Source organism: Heterocephalus glaber, unplaced genomic scaffold (genome assembly GCF_053883595.1).
Source record: "Heterocephalus glaber isolate CG9 unplaced genomic scaffold, H.glaber_assembly_v1.0 deba00001610, whole genome shotgun sequence".
NCBI lineage: Eukaryota > Metazoa > Chordata > Mammalia > Rodentia > Bathyergidae > Heterocephalus > Heterocephalus glaber.
In genome coordinates, this window is record NW_028258381.1 from 34,408,487 (window position 1) to 34,428,515 (window position 20,029).

Below are 20,029 nucleotides of genomic sequence, written 5' to 3' on the forward strand. Positions count from 1 at the left end.
TTATCAGCGGCCCAGTCACGCACCAGAAGCTGCTGCCCTTGAGTCCCTGGGCCAGGAGCAAGACTGGGGAGTGGCCCCTACTCTAGCTGACACTGTGCTCAGTTCCACCTGGCTGAGTCCTTGAGTTTGGGGCCCATGTCCCTCTTCCCCTGGTGACCTGCCCCATGGAAGCTGGTAGCTGGGCAGTGGGTGGGAGCTGCCATCCCTGGGAGGTGCCTGCCAGGCCTTCCTCCCTGCTGTGCCTACTTATATCGTCATGCCTGGTTCTCCACCCCCCATCCAAAAGCTCCCAGGCCCTACCTGCCTGTGCTGTGGGACCCAGACTCACCCGTGCCTGGGATGCCCCATGGGGAGACACCACTCATGCCAGGGCCCAGCGGCAAGTCCTCCAATCCCATCCCAGCTGCCTCTGCTCTCTCCATGTGCCCAAGGCCATCTAGCCCTTCCTGCTCCAAGGCAGGGCCTGCCTCGGGCTTTTAGGGCACATGGAGTAAGCGGAGGGAGGGGAGAAGCCAGGCCTGCACCCTCTGTGTGGCTAGGCACTGGAGGCTGTGCTTTGGGACCTCATGCACCTGCAGCAGGGTGGGACCAACATGAAGCTTGGCTGGGAGGGTGGTGACTGCTCTGGCTCCCTTGAATTGGCACATGGCCTGGCTCCTGATCTCAAAGTCCGTGCTCTCTGCCCCACAGTGCTCTGAGCCACACCACCACCATCTTCCCCGGAAGGGAGGACCCCAGAATGGTGGCCCTGGAGAGCAGCACCCTGTGCTTCGTTGCTGGGATGCCGGCCCTGCAGGAACAGAAGGCTAACACACCATTAGAAAGTCCAAGTTGTTTATAAATAAGGCAGCTCCATGGGGAGCAGCAGGTCACCAGCCAGCCTTGCCCACTGCCCCGAGGCTCTGTGTGGTAAGCTGCCTCTGTGGCTGTGCCATGTGCCCAGGGCGACCGCTGCCAGTCCCTACCTGTGGGTCCCAGCCCTCAGCACCAGGGACTCCTCTGCTGTCCCAGGATGGGCTGCCTAGCCCTTCCCCAGTGTCCCTCCCTGTAGCTGCCCAGGCTGACCGTGCATCTCTGCCTATCCTGTCCAAGGAGCAGCCACCTCTCAAGTTCCCTGGGGCCACATTAGCACCGCCCCCACAGTGGCCTCCTGTGGCTGATGGCCAATCAACCCAGTGTGTTCTCTGGCTTGTCTGACGTGCCCAGTGCCTTTCCTGGGTCAGGCAGGCCACTGAGCACCCAAGTTGGGGCTGGACACAGGACGGGAGGGCTTTCTGGAGAGGCCAGGCCTTTGGCAAGAGTGTTGGGGGTTCCCTGTTTATCCCAGAAGCTTGGGCAGCCCAGGTCCCTATAGGTCCTCTGAGGGGATTAGCATGCGCTTCTCCACATTCCAGCTCTTCCGCCCGCCACCAGGGCTGCTGGCCATGCCAGGGTGGGTGCGGGGTGAGGGGTGCCCAGCTTGGCCAGGCACTGGGGCTTCGTGTGTGGCCTGCTGCGTGTACTGCTGGTAGGCAGGGGAGAAGTTGTGGATGGCGTCCTGGACGATGTCCCGGGGGCTGATGGTCTCCTTGAGGCCACTGGAGATGCTCTGCATGGGTGCTGGGGGCCCTGGGGGCAGGCAGCACATGGGCCAGGGCCGGGGAGCCCGTGCCCCAGCCACTCCAAGCACATACTTGGACCCGGGACGCAGCTCTTAGCCCCGCTCCCTGCCCACCTCAGGCCATCCAGGCTGGGCTCTCGCATGTCCAGATCGCGGCCTTGTCTGGCAGAGGGCAACCCCAGGACCTCTGAGCTGGCTTAGCTCCTCCCCTGCAGTTTCCAAGGGAGTGTGGGGGACACTATGGGCTGGCCTAGGGTAGGGCCATCATATCCTTGGCCACAATGCCCTGACCAATGGGAACCAGACCCCTGGGTAGCCACAGGCCACTGTGGTCCAAATGGCCATCAGTAGGGACGCCAGCTCCCAGGCCCTCTCTGAGGGCCCTGGGGTTGTGGTCCCTGTCCAGCCCATCTCCTTCAGGCCCTGTCCCTGTCCAGTCCTGCACATCCCCAGCTTGACATCCTGGTGCCCTAGCTATGAGCCTGGCTTACCTGGGGAGTTCTTCTTCTCTGCATACACCTGGCAGGTGAAGGCGTAGCGCAGGGCCACAGAGGCAAAGAGCATCTCGATGCAGATGAGGAAGTTCTGGTAGCCGGCGGCCAGCGTGCCGGCCCCCACCCTGGTGCCATCAATGGCCTGGACCTCAGGAATGACCCCACATCTCTCCAGGATGGCCAGCAGCAGCCCTGGGGATGGCAGCTGCCACTCAGGCCCTGGCCCCAAATGGGGAGCTGAGCTGAAGCTGGCCCCAGCCAAGGCTCCCACCAAAGCTGGCCTGGGGCAACCTATCCCCGTGGCCTCCTTCTGTGGGAGGAGGGGCTGAGGTTCACAGGGACTGGGCACCTCCAAAGTCAGGGTCCCTGAGTGCCAGGCCTGCCACGTCCAGCCCTGGGTGTGGGGCCCACCTGCAGTTCCTATGGTCTGCAGAGTACCCGGGCCTGTGTGGGAAGCCACAGCGTGGTCTCACTGTACCACCTACATGGTTCCTCCTGTGATGGACCTCACCATGACCCTGTGTCAGGGGCACTGGGGAAATGAGGGTGTAACTGGAACCAGGTTCTGGGAGTGTGGCCTGCCCTCAGCACCGTCCCCTGCCACCCACCCTGCCAGAAGGACAGGAAGATGACGGCCTTGATGGTGAGGAACTTGAGGACTGGCTCGAAAGGCCGAAGGAGGTCCCTGGTGGCGAAGTAGAACAGGAACAGTGCGTAGAGGGCCAGGCTGACGGAGGTGTTGTAGACCAGGGTCACGTACAGGTAGCCACTGCGGACACTAGGCCGGAGAGCTGCTGTCAGGCCCCCACTGTGCCCTTGGCCTGCCCCATCCTGCCCTGGGCAGTGCTATAACAGCCCCCTGCCACCTCCCTCCAGGGCAGCTGGACCTTTGGGGCCTCCTGAGTGTGTGTAGGGGGCAGGTCCCCCTCTGCTGGCTGGAAGGACCCACTGCTCTGTTGGAAAACCACCTCTACAACCTCATCTACCAGCCACAGCTGAAGGAAGGGGTCCTTGTGTTGTGTGCGTGTGTGCGTGTGTGCGTGTGCGTACGTGTGTGCGTGGCCCCTGAGCAGGCTCCCTCCAAAACGCTTCCCTGCCTACTGGGTGCAGCCCTGGGGTCCTTAGCACAAAGACTGTGCCGGGGGGGCTCTGGGTTCCCTCTGCTTCACCCCCACCCTAGGAGGCAAGGCCCACCCCTGGGCCCTGGGCCTGCCAGGTGCCCGCTCCCACTCTCCCTTACTTGAAGTCCCCATCGTGGTATTTGCCGAACGCCTGAAGGATGATGGTTGTCAAGGCCATGCTGGGCTTTACAATGCAGAACTGCAGGGTGGCCTGGGGGGCAGGGGTGAGGCTGAGCAGCTGACAGTGAGCCAGCTCTGCATACCCAGTGGCGAGCACAGCCTGGCATGGGCCAGCGGGGGTGGGGGGGGTGGGGGGGGGTGGAGGGAGGGGCGGGGCCTCACCTGCTTGCAGAAGCGCAGGAAGCCGATGGAGTAGGACATGCCTCTGAGGCAGCAGGTGCCATAGAAGCAGCTGGACCTGTGGGGAGGAGCCCTGAGGTGGGCTGGGAGGACAGTCCCCAGCCCTGGCCTGTCCCAGCCCCAGCCCAGCCAGAGCACGGTGAGTAACGGGGGAAGGGATTACTTGATGGACTTGCCCCGGATCTCAGCCATGATGGCGCTCTCGCCCCCCAGGTACTGGAAGCAGAGGCTCAGGAAGCTGTAAATGACAAAGGCTGCAGGGCAACAGGGGCTGCTGTGAGCCCGAGCCCTACAGGACCATCCTGCACCAGGCTTCTGGCAGGCCCACACGGAGCCCGTGAGGCCTGAGAGTGGAGGGCGGTGCCCACGCCTCCCGAAGCCCAGTCATACCAGCCACGCTCCCCGAGGCCTGGCGTCGGACACCCCCTGGCCTCACTTGTCCAGACCGTGCAGCCCCCCAGGCTCCGCCCTGCACATCACCTTCATAGCAGTCACGCACAGAGTCGAGATAGACATAGTACTGGTGGCTGCCGAGGAGGAGGAGGGTGAGCCAGGAGTCAAAAGCGTAGACGGGCACAATGAGCAGCAGGCGGATGATGTAGCGCTGCTCACGGGGCACGGTGTAGGAGCGCAGGTGCAGGTAGATCTGGGCGGGTGAGAGGGCACATGGTGGCCGCCTGCCACCCCTCAGCCCTGCTGCTCAGCAAGGAAGAGGGGTTGGCAGACCCACCCTGTGTCCCCTGTATTTCCTAGTCTTTTGCAGCCAGCCTGCTTGTCATAGAAAATAAAGACTATTCTACTGTAGTCAGATATCATAAAAAATAAATACTTAATGTATAAGTATATACTAAATATATATTTCGATTACAAGACAGTCATATTCTCTCTCTCTCTCCCTCCTTCTCTCTGGCAATGGGATTGAACCTAAGTCCTTTGCACTGAGCTGAAGCCCTGTTTAGTTTTATTTCTTAAATTTTTTTTGTACGGGGAATTGAACTCAGGACCTTGCGCTTGCCAGGCAGGCACGGGCACTGCTGAGCTACGTCCCTGGCTATTTCTTAAATTTTGAGACCGAGTCTTACTTAAATGGCTAAGCTGCCCAGGCCTCAAACTTGCAATCCTCCTGTCTCAGCCTCCCAGAGTGCTGGGATTACAGGTGTATGTCACCACACTGGGTTAAATTTTTAATAAACAAATAAAAAGTCCATACAGTTATGGCATCCAGCCTGGTGTTTCAACAGACACATGTGTTGTGGAAGGGTTAAGTCCAGAAGATTATCGTACCCACTGTCTCACACACCACATTTTGAGATGAGGAAACAGTCTACTTCTTTAGCAATTATTTTTTTTGAGACAAAGCGTCTCATTTTCATAGTTCAAGCTGGGCTTGAACTTACTATGTAGCCAGGCTGCCCTCAAACTCAAAGTGATCCTCCTGCCTCAGCCTCTTGCATGTTGGGATTACAGGTGTGCACCACCATGCTCAGTTTAGCAATTGTTTAAATTTTTTTTTTTTTTTTTTTGGTACCAGGGATTGAACTCGAGTCCTTGCACTTGCGCAGCAGGCAGTGAAACCACTGAGCTAAATCCCTGGCCCAATTTTTAAAATTTTTTAAAGCACACACTGGGCAAGTGCTTGGATCACAGAGCTACACCCCCAGTCCTTCCTTTAGCAACTTGCAAACACGAGAGACATGTGTTTAGCTGCTACCTCAGGAGAGGAGTGACACGGGCCCTGCTCTGAGGAACAGGTGGTAAGGAGGATGTTCGCTCAGGTGTTCATTTGCTCTTTCCTTCAGCAAGAATTCCCTGAGCTCTGCTGAGTGCCAGGCCCAGGGAAGGGTGGGAGACACACCTGGCCCCTGGGGGGCAGGTCCTCTGCGATGTAGTCTGGTTCTCAACCTGGGGACAGTGGGAGGACTTACGACCTCTGTCTCTAGGAGCAAATACGCTCAGAAGTAAGGGGAAAGCCGTGCGTAAGGATGCTCATCCCAGGAATGCGTAGGGAATGACTGTTAGGACCCCAAGCCAGTGGGCTGAACTCACTACACGGTGCAGCAAGGGTATGCAGGGATTCTACACAGACTGTAAAAACGATGCTCAGAAACTCAGGCCTGTGGGGAAGTGTTCCAACAGGATGTGACACCTAAGAGCCAGGATGGGACACCAAGCAGGATCAAGGTCTCATCCCTAGGCCATAGGAAATAGGGTTAGAGATGCTACCTTTAAACTTTGCTAGATTTCCCACACTTTCCACAAGGACATGACAGGGACAGGGCTGGGGAAGGGGGCTCGGAAGCTGGGCGCACGGGTCCTGTAGGGATGGCGTCCCAGGGGAGAGGACTGGAGGGTGTGCTGCCTGGCTCGGAGTGCGAGGGTGGCCGACGTCAGGGCCGGCTGCCTATCAGGCGCACACCTCCCTTGTGTGCTGGGAGGACGTGGCACGGCCCGAGTCAGGAGACCTCAGGGCTGGCGCTGCCTGGCTGGTGACCTTGGCAAGCCACTCTCCTCTCTGGCCTTGGTTTCCCATCTGTAAAGCAAGGGGTTGAACCTCTCTGCCCATTCAGCTCTCAAGGGGCAGAGCGTCTGGGACTCTTCTGCCAGGCAGGTCTGGTACGTGGGCTGGAGGTCGGGGGGGGGGGACAAGGCCTGAGCACAGCCCTGGGCGTCCCCATCGGTTCTGTCCAGGGCGCACAGCCACCCGCATAGCCACGCACACGGCCCGTCCCTGGTGTCCGGACAGGAGGGCCCAGCCTCTGCACCACCTCTGCAGCTCTGCTCTGCCTGGCCCACCTCAGCAACGTACCATGCATCCCAGTGGCTGTCACACGCAGGGTCCCCTGCCCCCGGGCTCACCTGTGTATCCATGCCCCACCACGGCAGGTGAGCTAGTGGGAAAAGAGGGCCTTGTGCTCTCGGAAGCTCTCTGCCACCTTCTGTGGCTCCCAGTTCCCCATCGACACCCAGCCAAACTTCTTGCCAGGCCACCAGCCCTGCCAGCCCTGCACAACCCTCACCTCCCACCTCTGTGGCACTGTCCTTCAGGCACATGTTTCTGCTCCTCTGTGCCTCTGACAACACTCAGGACGGGCCTGTCTCTGACGCTCTCTGCCCCTGGTGTCCCCACCACCCCACTGCCCACTTCCCAAACCTTCCTGGCTGCTGAGCCCGACAGTTCTGGGGGAGTCCTTTCTCCCTACTCGCTGGTGGCTCGGGCTTGGGGCTCTGTGTAGAGATGGGGTGGCAGCCCCATCTGTAGGAGCCCCGGACCCTCTGGCCAGGCTGGGCCCAGATCCTTGTGGCCCCTCCCCGTCCCCAGCTTCCAGTTTCCCTGGTTTCCACCCCTCTGATGCCCCATACCCTCAGCTCCCTGCTGCCTGTTTCTAGACTGAAGCTTCCTGCAGGGCGAAGTCCAAGCCCTGGTCCCTCTACCCCAGGTGCCACCCCTCTGCTGTGGGGAGGCCTTTCCTCCTTCTGGCTATGTGGCCTGGGAGGGATCCTTGGTCCCCCCGAGCCCTGATGTTTTTGTCTGTGAAATGGACCACATGGCTGACCTTGGTGAGCAGGGCCCAGGAAATGCCTGGAGGTGCCTTGCCACATTCTGCCCTCTGCCTGGCAGAGACCTCCCTTCTTCAGGCCTGGCTTCCACATGCCAAATCCTGGAGAAGGGACATTGTCCCTTCCCTGGTGCCTGTGCCTAATGACACCCTGAGGGCCCCGGCCATGGACCCTGGTCCTACTGGAACTCGGTATCTGGTCCAATGGGTCTCTGGCTGAGGTGCCTGGTATCCCATGGAGTGCGGTACCCAGGGAGGACTTACCTGGTGGCAGGTGAGTGCCAGGGCAGCCCACACGAAGACTCCAGAGACGCCTCGGGCCAGTGCAGTGGTGAGGAACAGCCGGGGGGCTCCCTGGGAGCCGTTGCCCACGTGGTCCATCTGTGGCCCTGCAGGCACCACAGGCATGGCGGCCAGGGGGCTGGGCGGTGGCCAGGTCAAGGGCACCAGCGGGGCTTTGGCTATTCCCAGGAGCCCTGAGACATTACTCATCTGCAGAGAGGGAGGATGTGGGGGAGGACTGAAGGCCAAGGGGCAGCTCCCGCCTGGCAGGGGCGGGGCAGGGCAGGGGTCACCAGAGGGAGGCTATGCCAGGCGGTGCGCACTGCAGTGGCCCTTCCTCAGCATGGCAGGGGCAAGTCTCTGCCTGGCTACTGTCCTTCGTACCCCGGATACCAGGTGGTGGGTCCCCCCGCCCCCCGTCAGTCCCTTCCATGGGAACTCGGATCTGACTGTCCTACCCCTCCCTTGGCCCCAGGCAGTTCTTGGTACTGTCCGTCCAAGGGGCCCTGGCTCCTTCCTGCTCAGGGGTCGGACTTCAGCTGCCTGTGTGTCCTGGGGAGACCCCTCAGTTTCCCCTTGTGTACAACAAACTCCACCTCTGATGCCTAGGGAGACCTAGGCTTTCAGAGAGTCCGTGGTTTAGGAGCTAAAGACAGCTTCCACCCAGGTTTAGGAAATGGGGCCCTCCTGTCCTGCCTGCCTGGGGGGCTGGGGGAAAGCCCACCCATGGTGCCTGCCTCCCATGTTGGCCCTGCCCAGTGTGTCTGGGGCTGCTTGGCCACACTTCCCGGGCCACCACCCTGCCTGCCCTCTGGAGGGGCACCTGCTCCTCAGTCTCTGGACCAGCTGGAGGGGCCTCAGGTGCATATCCATTCCCATCCGGGCAGCCCTGGGCAGCCTGCCTCCCCACTCCAGCTGCTGGTCACAGGGCCCTGAGCCTACCTCTGTGGGCAGGAAGCTCCTGGCCCGGCCCTGGGAAGCCCAGCCTCCGGGGACACTGGCTGGTCATTTGAGTTGCCACGTGGCCCCACTGGTGGCCCAATGAGGGTGGGGCAAGCGGCTATCAGGAGGGCTGTATCAGGATCAGCAAGGCCTCACCTGCCCAGTGGCCCACCTGTGGAGGGCTGGGAGGGGAGGAGCCAAGCTTGCCCCTCCCTACGACACTCTATCCCTCAGGCTGTTTGCTCAGTGTCAGCTGGCTCCCTGGAAGCAGCAGGTCCACAGGTGCCCTCACCTGGCTGGGCCAGGTGGCCGGGCAGCTGCCTGGGCAGGGATGCATGGGAGGGGTCTGGGTAGGTTGAGGTGAGGATCTGGGGTGGAAGCTTCAGGCCACCAGGGCAGGAGTGGGGAGCTCAAGCACAGGGTTTTTTTGGGGTGATGAGACACTTGGGGACTCTTGGTGGCTGGAAGTGCTCACTGCTACTGGGTGAACTTATGAAGGGGCAGATTGTGCTATGTGAGTTTTAACAAAGCACTAGGCCCTAGGGGGAGCACGCTGGTTTCTGTGTCGTAGGGAGGGGCCAGGGATGACAGGTGGGTCACTGGGCCTTGCTGAGTCTGGAACTGGAGCTGCAGGGAGGCCCTGTCACATTACCTTGCTCTTGGGAGGTGCTGGGGCCTCAGCTTGTCCCTTGGTCTGCTCTAATCACTGTTCATAGTGGCATGGGTGCTGTTAGGAGGTGCTGCTCCAAGCGGTTAGGACCACACACTTTCTGTCCTTCCTGCCACCTGACCAACCCCGGGGCCTGAGCGAACAGCTCCCAGCTCCAGCCCTTACAAGGTGGGACCTGGGGACTCAGGGCTCATCCCCATGTCCAGCCTCCCCTGGACTCACCGAGGGTCTGGGCCATCAAGCCCTGGGTCACACCCATCCTGTCAGCAGCCTGGCCAGCTCTGCTAACACTGGCCCTGGGCCCTCCCTCTACCACACCTGAGCCTGGCCCTATCTGAGCCAAAGCTGCCCAGAAACATCTGCACTGATGTCTCCCCCCGTGGCTCCTTGTCCTGCAGTCTCGGTGCCACCTCAAGAGAGCTCTGCATTTGCCCCACACCACCTTCAAGTGTCCCTGAAACCCACATTGTGCTATCCTGCCGTGCTGTGGCCCGCGTCTCCAACGCCTGCAGCCAAGGTGAGCTCCTGTCTGTTGAGCCTCCTGCCCTGTCCCTGGGCCCTGCAGAGACACTGGCTGTGTGGGGATAACATTTTCTGTCCCTCATATCCTGTCATGATGAACAATTACAAAGACAAGATAATGGCTTGGGGGCTTTGATGGGGGAAGATGGATGTAGGGACAAGGACAGGGCTTCATCGCACCCACTCAAGCACTGGTGGGGAAACTGAGGCTGTGGCCCGTGCCTGTTTTGTTTCCAGAGCCCAGTGTGAGATGATGCCTCAGGCCTTCGCCCAGGCTGATGGTAGGATGATGGAGTAGATGGCAGGAAGCACTGTGGTTAGACAACAGGGGGACTTCCCAGAATGGCTGAGGGGCTGTGGGTGGCCCTGGACTCAGACCAAGGGACACCCAAAGCTCTGTCCTTCCACTGTGAGGAGAGAGCACTGGGCTGGGAGCCTGCTATCAGCCTGCGCTGGCTCACAGGCCCTGTGGGAAGCCCCTTCAGCCTCGCTGTCCCGGGTTGATGGTGGCCACCTCTGTCCCAGCCTGGTGTGTTCCTGTTAGTCGCTGTCTCTAGGAAGCTCTCAGGAGGTGGCCTGGGCTGCGTCTCCCTGTCAGCACTGGGCCCGGCAGGTATCCTAGAAACCGGGTTCTGAGAAGTGGTGGCGGGCTTCTGCCGCCCCGTCATGTTCCTTCTCTCCTCCTGACACAGCTGCTCCCAGAGGCAGCCTGACCCCTCCGCCCTGCACACAGCCTTGGCCACCTGGGCAGCCCCTTTGTCCCTCTGGGCCTCTCCTTTCCCATCTGCAAGGTGGGTTTAGTCCGAGGCTCAGGCAGGACAAGGTGGGTGCACCCTGGCAGCCTCGGCCCAGCCTCTGTCCCCACAGCTGCCGAGGCCCAGGCACCAGACAGGGCAGGTTCGCAGTCCTGGTGTGCATCCACCCCTGTGCTCCCGTGTCCCCACCTGCAAGACAGGACAGCCATGCCTGCCTCTCAGGGCTACAGGGGGACACAGTGACCACCCGTGACCTTCCTTCCCGAGCATAAGTCTCTCCCGGACCTGGGTCCCCTGGGGCGACCCCATCATACCCATCTCTGCACTGGATCTACCTGGGCTGGGCATCTTCCCAGTGGATCTGATGCCCATCCTAGGCACACTGAGGACACAGGTGGGAAGGGTCCAGCGTCCAGCCCTGCCTCCCACCTCTGGAGGCCACTGTCACGCCCTCCCCCCTGCAGCTTCCAGGCGCCCAGTGCTGGCAATCGGCTCATCCTGAGGCTTGGGCAGACCAGACTGCAGCCCTCGGGAGCTCACTGCTTCCTCTGGGCACTACCACCCTTCCCATAATGCCCTTCAGGGAGTGGGTCTGCCAGGCCCATTTCACAGAGGAGGAGACTGAGGCTTGAGGCAGTAATTTCTCCACAAGGGTTGCACAGTCCTTAGAGAAGGGATGAGTGGGGAGGCCCCAGAATCCAGACCCGCTCCCAGCTCCTGACCCCTACATCTGAGGCCTAGGTGTCTCCTGGACCTCTGCCCACCTCTACTGGGGCTGACCACCAGGTGAGTGGCCTTCCTGCTAGGGAAAAGGTCCCCACTGCCTGTCCTGGCCAGGGCTCCAGGCCACTGTCGTGTAGCGGATGTTGGCCTGGGCTCTGGCCAGGGACCATTCTGACTGTACCCCTCATGTCCCCGGGACCCACTCGAGGCCTACAGCCCAGGGGGCTGACCTCTTCTCACTGCCCTGAGGGGAAGGTGGTCTTGGCTGGGTGCTTGCCCTCTCCTCCAGCCAAGGGTGGTGAAATCTTGACTTTAAGGAAGGGGATGGCACTCTGACGGGATACTGGGGCTGTGGGGCAGGGATAGCCTTAGTTCAGCCTGGGGGTCAGGGTGGGCTAGTCACTACACGGCCATCCCAAGTGTCCAGAGCTCAGCACAAGACCACAAGCTGCCGAGCTCAGGCATGAGAGGGCACTGGGTCCCCAGCTGACCAGCTTTCATCTGGAGGCCAGGGTCACAGCCCACATCACTCAGGAGAGGTGGGCAGACCCAGCCTCACTTCCCCAGGAGAGGGCTGGACACTGACCCAGCCTGTGGCAGGACAGACCTGCCTGTCCATATCCAGGAAGTCCATATCCGACTGTTGTTCAGGCAGCCAGGAGACCACGCTGTCCCAGCAAGCCTCAGTGCCTGGAGGAGCCAAGACACCCAGGACCTGTCCCATGCCCTGTGCCATGTCTTCTGCCTCAGCCCTGCCTCTGCCCTCATGCCTATGGCTCCTGGGTCTGGCTGCTGGTAGTACCCAGTCAGCCATCTCGTCTCTCCACACAGGGGTCCCCTGTGCCTCACACCCCCAGTTTTGGTGCCCAGTTGACCCCCAGGACTGTACCCCACCCAGCTCAGGTGACGGGACCTCCCTGATTTGCCCACCAGGTCTCATGGCTCCCCCTTGGGGCCTTCCCCAGCTGGTGCCTCATGAGTATCAGGTGGCACTTGCCACTGAACTTGTTTTGCCCCATGCAATGGCCCTGACCCAAGGAACACCCACTCCTGGTGCACAGCAGGGTGGTGACGGGGGCCCAGGCCCTGGGTGCTCAGGTCAAGGAGTCACGAGTAGGGCTCAGAGAGGCAGTGGATAAGCTGGGGCCCCATCTCTCCCACAGCCCTGCAGGTTACGGAAGTGCGGGTGACACACTGCCCTCCGTGCCAGGGACCAGGAGCCACCTCTCCCCGCCTCCTGCCCCTCCAGCTCATCCAGTCCCCAGAACACCTTCCCACAAACATGCAGGCAGCACTGCCTCCTTGCGGCCAAGATGTCACTCCTCACCCGGGCAGGGAGCAGCCCTTTGGCAACCTGTACCTCAGTTTCCCCATGCAACTTGAGTCCTGTGTATGGCTGTGCAGCAGGTCACGGTGCTCAGAAGAGACACGGGCTGCCCCCCTGCCCGCTACTCTTCCCAGGTGGCTGCAGGCCACTTCAAAGTGTCTCTCTGGAATCCTCCTGCCAGACCAGCAGGGACCCGGGACTGAGCTCCGGCTGCCCACCTGGCCTCGTGTCTGCATTCAGGTGAGGTGTGGGTGGCCTCAGCTTCCCGCCCCTGGGCTGCCTCACTCTGGCTGTGCCCACCAGCCCCAGAACCCAGGGTGGGCCGTCCTGGGAACATGGGGACACCACTCCCCACACTGTGGGTCTTCATCTTCCATGCTGCCAATCCTGGTCCCCAGAGAACCTGCTGAGACCTGTCCATGTCTGCCTTTGTTCATAGCAGCTGGCAGCTTTGGGTGTGGCTCTGGGGCTTTCCACCTAGAGCTGGGCATGGCCCCAGCCTTGCCGAGACCTTTTTGGGTGGCATTCTACAGCTGGGGGGCACGGACTCTGGGTCTGAGATGGGATGGGGGCAGAGGCATGACTCAATTTTAGGAGTGGGTTCTTCTTCAGGAACCCCCACCCCACTGGAGGGTCAGGGCCCCAGCCTAGAAACCATGTCCCTCCCTTTTAGTCCCACGTGCATATAGCTCACCTCCCTGGGGGCTCTCACCTGCTGCCAGGGCCCAATAGGCTTGAAGCTCGGTTTTCCAGACAGGGAACACGCTCTGCAGCCGCCCGGCCCGGGAGGGCGGCAGAAGGGGTGACCCGCGTGGTGGAGCCTCCAGCCCTCTGCTGTCCTCTCACAGCAGCCAGGCAGCTGGGTCCCCGCACATCCTTGCTGTCACCCAGAAACTCCTCCCAGCCCTACCTAACCAGCCCTCCCTGCCCAAGCAGCCTCTGCCGGGCCACACCCTTTGCCACCCAGCCCAGGTTCTGAGACCGGCCTTCAATCCTTGCCTCATCTCCCTGCCTGCAGGCTGGGGGCTTGAGCCCCTGACAGCGAGGGGGCTTTCTGGTGGCTGTGTCCCAAGGGTGGGCTGGTCACGGGATCCCTGGCCTTGGGTGTGGGGTGGTGACGCCCGTGTCCCACACACACTGAGGTTCTGGGTGACAGCCTGTCTTCCTCCAGCCTTCCTCTGTACACACATTTCCGTTTCCCCTTCTTGGTTCCTTCATCCCCAAACAGCTTCAGGGAGGCTGGAGACAAGCATCGCTGCCAAGCTCTGGCCATGGCCACAGGCATACTGGTCACAGGACCAGGAAAACACGTGACCTATGCCTTGGGCCTCCCATGGGCTGAGAGCCATGGTCCTCCAGGGCCTGGGGATAGGGACACGTGGCTGGTGGGGCTCGGGGAGGTTGCGACTGAGTGTCGTCTGTGAGGAGGGCTCAGCACTCCTTGTCCTTAAGTGGTGCAGGGCTGAAGGCTGACAGACGGTACAGCAGGAGCCTGAGTCCGGGCTGTGCGGCGAGGGAGGGCCATGAATCTGTGTGGGGCCTGCACTGCTGGGGGCTTTTTCTGGAGATCTCTCTCCCTTCTCCCTGCTTCCTTTTCTCCCAGGGCCTCCCTTATACTCCTAGCTTGTATTTCTTCCCAGGCCCTGGTGTGAGGAAAGCAGTCTGTCCCCAGCACCCCAGGCCTTTGCATCCATGTAGGATGGGCCTCACAGCTCAGCACTGCCTGCCCTGGGCTCCTCAGGGGCCCTGTGTGAGAAGCTGAGCTCACGTGGGAACAGCCCAACATGTCCTCACACACACTTCTGGTCATGTCCACCTCTGGGCCCCAAAGCACAGTCCTCATCAAACGTGGGCTTATTTCTGAAACATCAATGTCCCCAGGGCTCTAGGGCCTTGGACCTCAATCTTTCCTCAGGAACCCTCACTTGGAGCCAGGGCACCCTTCACCCACACAGGCAGGGCCTGGCTTGCTTTTCCTGCTGTGATGCCAACTGATAAGCCCCAGTGAGTGCCTCTCTTCAGCCTCTGGCACCCCATGCAGGTCTGACCTCACCCCACCCACCGGGCCCTGCTCTCCATTTCCAATTTTGCTCCCAGGAGCTACACCAAGAAGGCTGGGCCGGCTCACTGTTCCCTGTGTCACGGTACCTGGTGTGCGCGCGGCAGGGCAGGCTGTCAAGCCCGAGGATACGCTAGCTGCCTGACCCCGGGAACAGCCGGCCTCCTGTAACTTTCTACCTTCATGGCGTACATGAGGGCTGCAGAAGGGTGGGCATGAGGGATGGGCCTGGGAGGCTTTGGCTTAGCAGAAAACTGGGACAACCATTGGAGGGCAGAGGGTGGTCCAAGGGCAGGGCCTTGAAGACAGACCCTCTCCTGCCTGCCCCGTGCAGGCTGGCACACATCAGCCCAAACTTCATTACTTACATTAGGCTTCGAAGGCCTGGAAGATGTGGTCTGATGGTTGAGCAAGCACCACACATAGCCACTCCACCTACAGACCTCACTCCTGAATGCCAGCAGCTGGGAGTGAATCCTGGCTCCTCGGGGAACCAGCCTGATTCACAGGGGGATGAGGGGGTGTCTAGGGGGCCCTGGCTGAGCTCCTGAAGGCATTTAGTCTCAATCTGTTTTTTTCTGCAGCACTGGGAATCAAGCTCAGGGCTCAGGGCGAGTGAGGCAAGCACTGTGTCTGATACACCTTTAGCCCCTTAGCCTATTTGTTAACTCTAGCGGACCACTCTGGGCAGCTCCAAGTAAGTGCAACTTACAGGAGGCCCCGGGAACTGGATTCAACTCCAGGTCGGGTTCAGTACCACTTTCAGGCAGGGTCACCTTGGGGTCATGCAAATAATAGGGGCAGAGCTGCCTTCTTGCCCTGACCACTACTTACTGCCCTGGCCAGCACTTATACCCTGGCATCTCTGAGCAACTCCCTCATCTTTCTCAATTGACTCCACTACCTGCTTTTTAAGTAAGGCGGGGTCACAGGACCCAATCAGACACAGGGACCTGTCAGGGCTGGCTCCTAGGAGGTCCTGAAAAAAGAGTCTGAACCAGAACCAGATAGAGGCCTGGAAGACTGACCCTGGCATCTGGGACTGTCATTCCTTTGATGTAGTTAAAAGGACGCAAGGACAGAGAATCACAGAGGGGCCTGGTGATGAGACATTAGGACCCCAGGCCCTCAGCTCTTGAAACTACCCAGGTAGCTTCATGGCCTCCCTGTGCCTGTTTCCTTGTCTGCAAAAGCACATGGTGAGTGGTGGGTTTTGAGGGCCAAACAGTCACCACACAGGCCATGTGAATGACTTCTATCACATTTGTGGACCAGATTGGGAAACTAAAGCCACAGACCTGAACTCGGACCCAACCAGAGCAGACCCAGGCTCAGCTTCCCTGGATCTGTTCTGTGAGAACAGCTGCGGCTCCTGGAACAAAATCAGGTATCTGAGTTTTAGAAGACAAGTATGAATGATTATAGGCTGACAGCGAATGAAGAAAACTTTTGCCCTAATGCCTGCTCTACAGTGCTAACCTGATGATGCCAGCTCCTTACTTCCGGTCCAGTCGAATTCTCCAGAGCAGGCTCCTGTCCTGGCCCACCCCAGCCTGGTCAACCCAAGCACTTGCCTCACCCCAGCAGCTTGGGGTCCCCACACCTGTCCTTCCTTCTTGAGATCATACCTTTGTAGCCTGTAAGACTTGTGGAGTTCAGGTCTTCAATGGGGCTGGCAGCATTTGGGATGAAATGTGTGGGGTTCCACAGGAGATGTCCGTGTGAAGGAAATGGGGAGGGCACTCAGCAGGCCGTGGGGACCACCGGCCTAGCTGGGATTCAGAGAGGACACTGGCAGAAGCTGTGGTCTAAGGAAGGGTGGATGTGCTGTCTGGAGTCCCTGGGCCCAAGTTAGCCATGATCTGGGAGCTCCTGAGGGCATGGCGCAGGCACAAAGGTACTCCTGCTGCAGGAAGGGGCATTAGGACAGTCATCTTCTGTGCCACCTCCAGCAGACCCACTTTCTCAATGCACTATCTGCCTGTCCTAGAGAAGAGTTCCTAAGAGCAAGAAAAATCACAGGTCTGCAGGAGCCACCAGTTCAAAGATAAACCAAATACAAACATTCCTTCCTAATTTCACGAACACCCTTGATGCTTTGTGCATCCTTGATCCCAGGAAGGGCACCATGTGCTTCTCTGCGACCCAATTCCCTCACCCACCCCCAGCTGCCTCTGCCTTCTCACTGGAGACCATCAGAGCCTCAGGTAGGACAAAGATTTCAACTTTCAGCTACAAAACTCCTAACTCGAGAGGGACTACTGATGCTGCCCTTACTGCAGCAGGAGGGAGAGCCCAGGATCCAGGCTGCCATCACAGGCCAACTCTAGGGGATAAATGCCATTCCAAAGAAATCACCTGAACCCAGTGCTTACCAAGTCTTGGAAATATCTCCTAGGAATATTTCTAAAGGGTGGACCTGATCCCACTCAAAACCTTCCAGGTTCCTCACTGAGCTCAGGATCATCCTATGGTCACCTGTCCCTCACAGTGGTCTTCCTGCCCAGCCTTAGCAAACTTCTTGCAGTGTCACCCTTACTGTCCTCCTCACACTTCTGACCTCTGTACACACTGTTCCTTCCCTGGACTCTCTCCCACCACACACACACACTGGCTCTCAGCACTCAGCACAAAACATCAACTGGAAGCCAATACCAAGGACCCACAGGAGAGGGGCAGGATGGCAGCATTTACAGAACCTCTCCCAGTACTCAACTCACCCCTGCTGACCACGGATGGCATTTTGCCAAACATGAAGTTCTTCTCCTACCTGAGGTACGCTAAACTGAACTCACACGGCGTGACCGGAATTTTTCAGTGTTATTAAGCAGGATGCTGAAGTATCATGGGATATTCACTTTAAGTAAAAAACCTTCGCCCTACAAGTGACACTGCCAAAGGGTGCCACAAGTCATGCCAGCTGATTCATGCTGCCCATTCCCAAGTAGATGCAAGGATCAGAGTCCAGTGAGAACCACTCCCAATGCCCTTGCTGCTTCTGCCACCCACTGTGATACAGTAACCAATAGTGAGGGTCTGCCTGAAGCATGAATGTTTTTTGTGGCTATAGTCAAGAGAAATCTTCCTTGTGACTGTGCCTAAGGACTGGTCTACGAGACCCTGCAAAGGGACTGAGTGTCCAGCCAGTTCTGCTGAGTAGTGTGTGCTGCTGACTCCAGGTTACCAAACCTGGCACACCCGGATCACCTCCTTCAAGGCCTTCAGCCCCTCCATGCTCTTGTCCTTCACTGCCATGGCGAGGAGGACTGCTCTGTTTCCGGCTTCTTGAGACACAAACGCTACCAAGTTCTTTGCAAAGACATGGACGAGAGGCTGGTGAAAGGGAGGAAACCATGGTGACTCCAGGAACTCTGAACTTTTTTCCTGTTGCTTTCATTAACTCTGGCTTCCCACACCACCATTAAGTTCGATGCAGCAATGACTCAGAGCTCCATGAGGCACTTGAATTCCAGGTATAAACAAACCACTACAGAGGCATCATTAAGCTTATTTCCTTGGTGCCTTCTTCATCTCCCTGACCACCTATTTCTAATCTAGAAGGACTCATGAAAGACGAGCCTGCAGAGGGAGACGCTGTCAAGGCTCATGGAGCACACACAGCCACTCATTAACATAATGCATCAGGACAGGGTCAAACTGAGGAGGCAGCCAGCATTACAAAATCAATACCTCCACTTATCTGCTGGATAAAATGCTGACAGGATGAGAAGGGCATCACCAAGGGCAGGCAGATGCCCTCGAACCCACAAGGGTCCCAGAGAAGGCTGTCACTGTCGCTATGTGTATGTGGTGTTGCATACCAGATGTTCCACACCCTATTGACAATTTGCTGCCAAGAAAGAGGATTCTCCTCCACCCTGGGGTCCCTTCCCAACCACCCTACCTCATCTTGCCCGAGAAGGACTTTTGTGGTGAGCACTGGCTTGCTGATGTCGCTGGCCACGTTGCTGGGCTCCAGGGAGACCAGGGTACCCATCTTCCCGAACTGGGTCACTACCACCAAGATGTGGCTGCTGAAAGCTGTGCAGACCACCTGCGTGGGGACCCCACACACCACTTCTGTCTTCTGTTTCGATACCACCAACGGTTTGCTTTCCATGGTCCCGCTCTTCAAACGGCGGCTTTAATTTGGTTTAAAAAGACAAAGAAAGGAAAGAAGGGCTGTGAAAAGCAGTGTTTAGGATATTACATGGGGCTCCAAATAAGCATCATGTGGCTTTAAGGCGCACACAGCAGGTCCACACAGGCTTCATGCAGGACTCTGGGTGGCAGGACTGAACATACTAAACATAACTAAGCATCTGTTTACTGGGGATCGGGACACAGCCCGCCACACCCACACACACCCACACACCCAGTTCTGTTTACTGGGGATTGGGAGACCACCTGTCCCTCGGAGAAGGGGACTCCGCAGGAGGAGGGTAGGAGCTCCGGGTCCCTGCTCTCACCAAGACACGCCGCGCCGGAAGTAGCTCTGCGGGAGCGACGTGGCCCACCCCCGCCCGCCGGAAGTGCGGGCCGCGGGCTTCCGGCCCTGGGTCGCGGGGCGTGTGGTCCGTGGGACCCCGGCCGCTGTGTCCCTCAGGTTCCGTGCTACGTGAGAGTCCGGGGTTCGCTGCGGCTGACACCTCCAATTCAGGGCCTCCCTATGCGCTCCCCGGGCTCAGTGGGGCGCGCCAGGCACTGAGCGCTTATGATGAAGCAGCGCGTTTAATCTTTATGGCTCAGGTTCAGGGAGCTGAGCCGCCAGTGCCCGCGGTGGGGCCGGGGCAGAAGAGGCCTCTTCCCTGCAGGGTGCCTGCATCTACCGGTGCCTCCAAGCTGGGGGTGTTATTGGCAAGTGGGGTGTCTTGAATAGATGCAGAGAATGGTTTGAGCTGTGAGACAAAAACCTCACTCAGAAGCCTGGCTGACCACGCACTGGCCTTCAGGAAGCCTCACATCCCTAGAATCTGCTCCCTTTCCTGACTTAATGCTTCCGTATTCACCCTCAGTCAAGTCAGATGAAGCGTGCTCCTTCCAAAATGATTTCTGCTGGTGGCGTAAAATAAAAGGTGCACATACTAAACATTACCAAAATAGACCGTAAATCAAGAGGAAATTCATCTTTGAACATTCTTCCAGAGGGCACACAAGGAAAAGATTACGGTTTCATGGTAATAGTACTCAAGAAGCAGGAAGCATATCAATTTCTCGGCAAAATCTTTTTGTCTGTTCTAAATTTAAACACACTTCCACCCACACAGCCCAAAAGCAAAATGCCAGTGTGTTGCTTTGCCAAGTGAAATCTTCAGAAAGGGGACACTGATTTTTATTCGCCTTGTTTTGCGTTCTCAGACAAAAGAGGATGAGGAAATCTGACTCCCACCCAAACAAAAACCTCAGAAATAAACGTAACCGCCTCTATAAAAGGGATATTGGAGAACAAGGTGGACTACATTTTCATGCCACTGTTAAGCGAATAAGTGATGGGTTGCTATTTGGTTGCTTTTGGTCTAGATCTATGATAAAGACTGACTATGAAGGAAAACAGAGGTGAAAGGTTGTCTTTTGCTGAGTTAGTGTGAGTCTAGGAAGGGGACTTCCTGGTGGCCTA

The 20,029-nt window shown here is 58.6% G+C and overlaps 2 protein-coding genes across 8 annotated transcripts; both read right to left on the reverse strand.

Moving 5' to 3' along the window:
* Window positions 1–817: 817 nt before the first annotated feature.
* On the reverse strand, window positions 818–13,228 carry Tmem184a (transmembrane protein 184A). Of its 4 annotated transcripts, none has more exons than XM_021254631.2 (9): window positions 13,066–13,228; window positions 7,397–7,624; window positions 4,056–4,221; window positions 3,739–3,829; window positions 3,558–3,633; window positions 3,335–3,426; window positions 2,703–2,872; window positions 2,092–2,286; window positions 818–1,608 (listed from the first exon to the last, which is right to left on the reverse strand). In XM_021254631.2, exons 2-9 carry the CDS (start codon window positions 7,622–7,624, stop codon window positions 1,349–1,351), a joined length of 1,278 nt encoding a protein of 425 aa, XP_021110290.2. In that variant the 5' UTR covers window positions 13,066–13,228; the 3' UTR covers window positions 818–1,348. The 4 variants fall into 4 exon arrangements, with proteins under 4 accessions (XP_021110290.2, XP_004840411.2, XP_021110291.2 ...); XM_004840354.3 differs by lacking the exon at window positions 13,066–13,228 and adding an exon at window positions 8,357–8,513; XM_021254632.2 differs by lacking the exon at window positions 13,066–13,228 and adding an exon at window positions 8,238–8,353.
* A 4,025-nt stretch (window positions 13,229–17,253) lies between these two features.
* Window positions 17,254–18,954, reverse strand: Psmg3 (proteasome assembly chaperone 3). Of its 4 annotated transcripts, none has more exons than XM_004840357.4 (3): window positions 18,882–18,954; window positions 18,317–18,554; window positions 17,254–17,745 (listed from the first exon to the last, which is right to left on the reverse strand). In XM_004840357.4, exons 2-3 carry the CDS (start codon window positions 18,530–18,532, stop codon window positions 17,593–17,595), a joined length of 369 nt encoding a protein of 122 aa, XP_004840414.1. In that variant the 5' UTR covers window positions 18,533–18,554; window positions 18,882–18,954; the 3' UTR covers window positions 17,254–17,592. The 4 variants fall into 4 exon arrangements, with proteins under 4 accessions (XP_004840414.1, XP_004840415.1, XP_004840412.1 ...); XM_004840358.4 differs by having other exon boundaries at window positions 18,802–18,935; XM_004840355.4 differs by having other exon boundaries at window positions 18,820–18,926.
* Window positions 18,955–20,029: the final 1,075 nt, after the last annotated feature.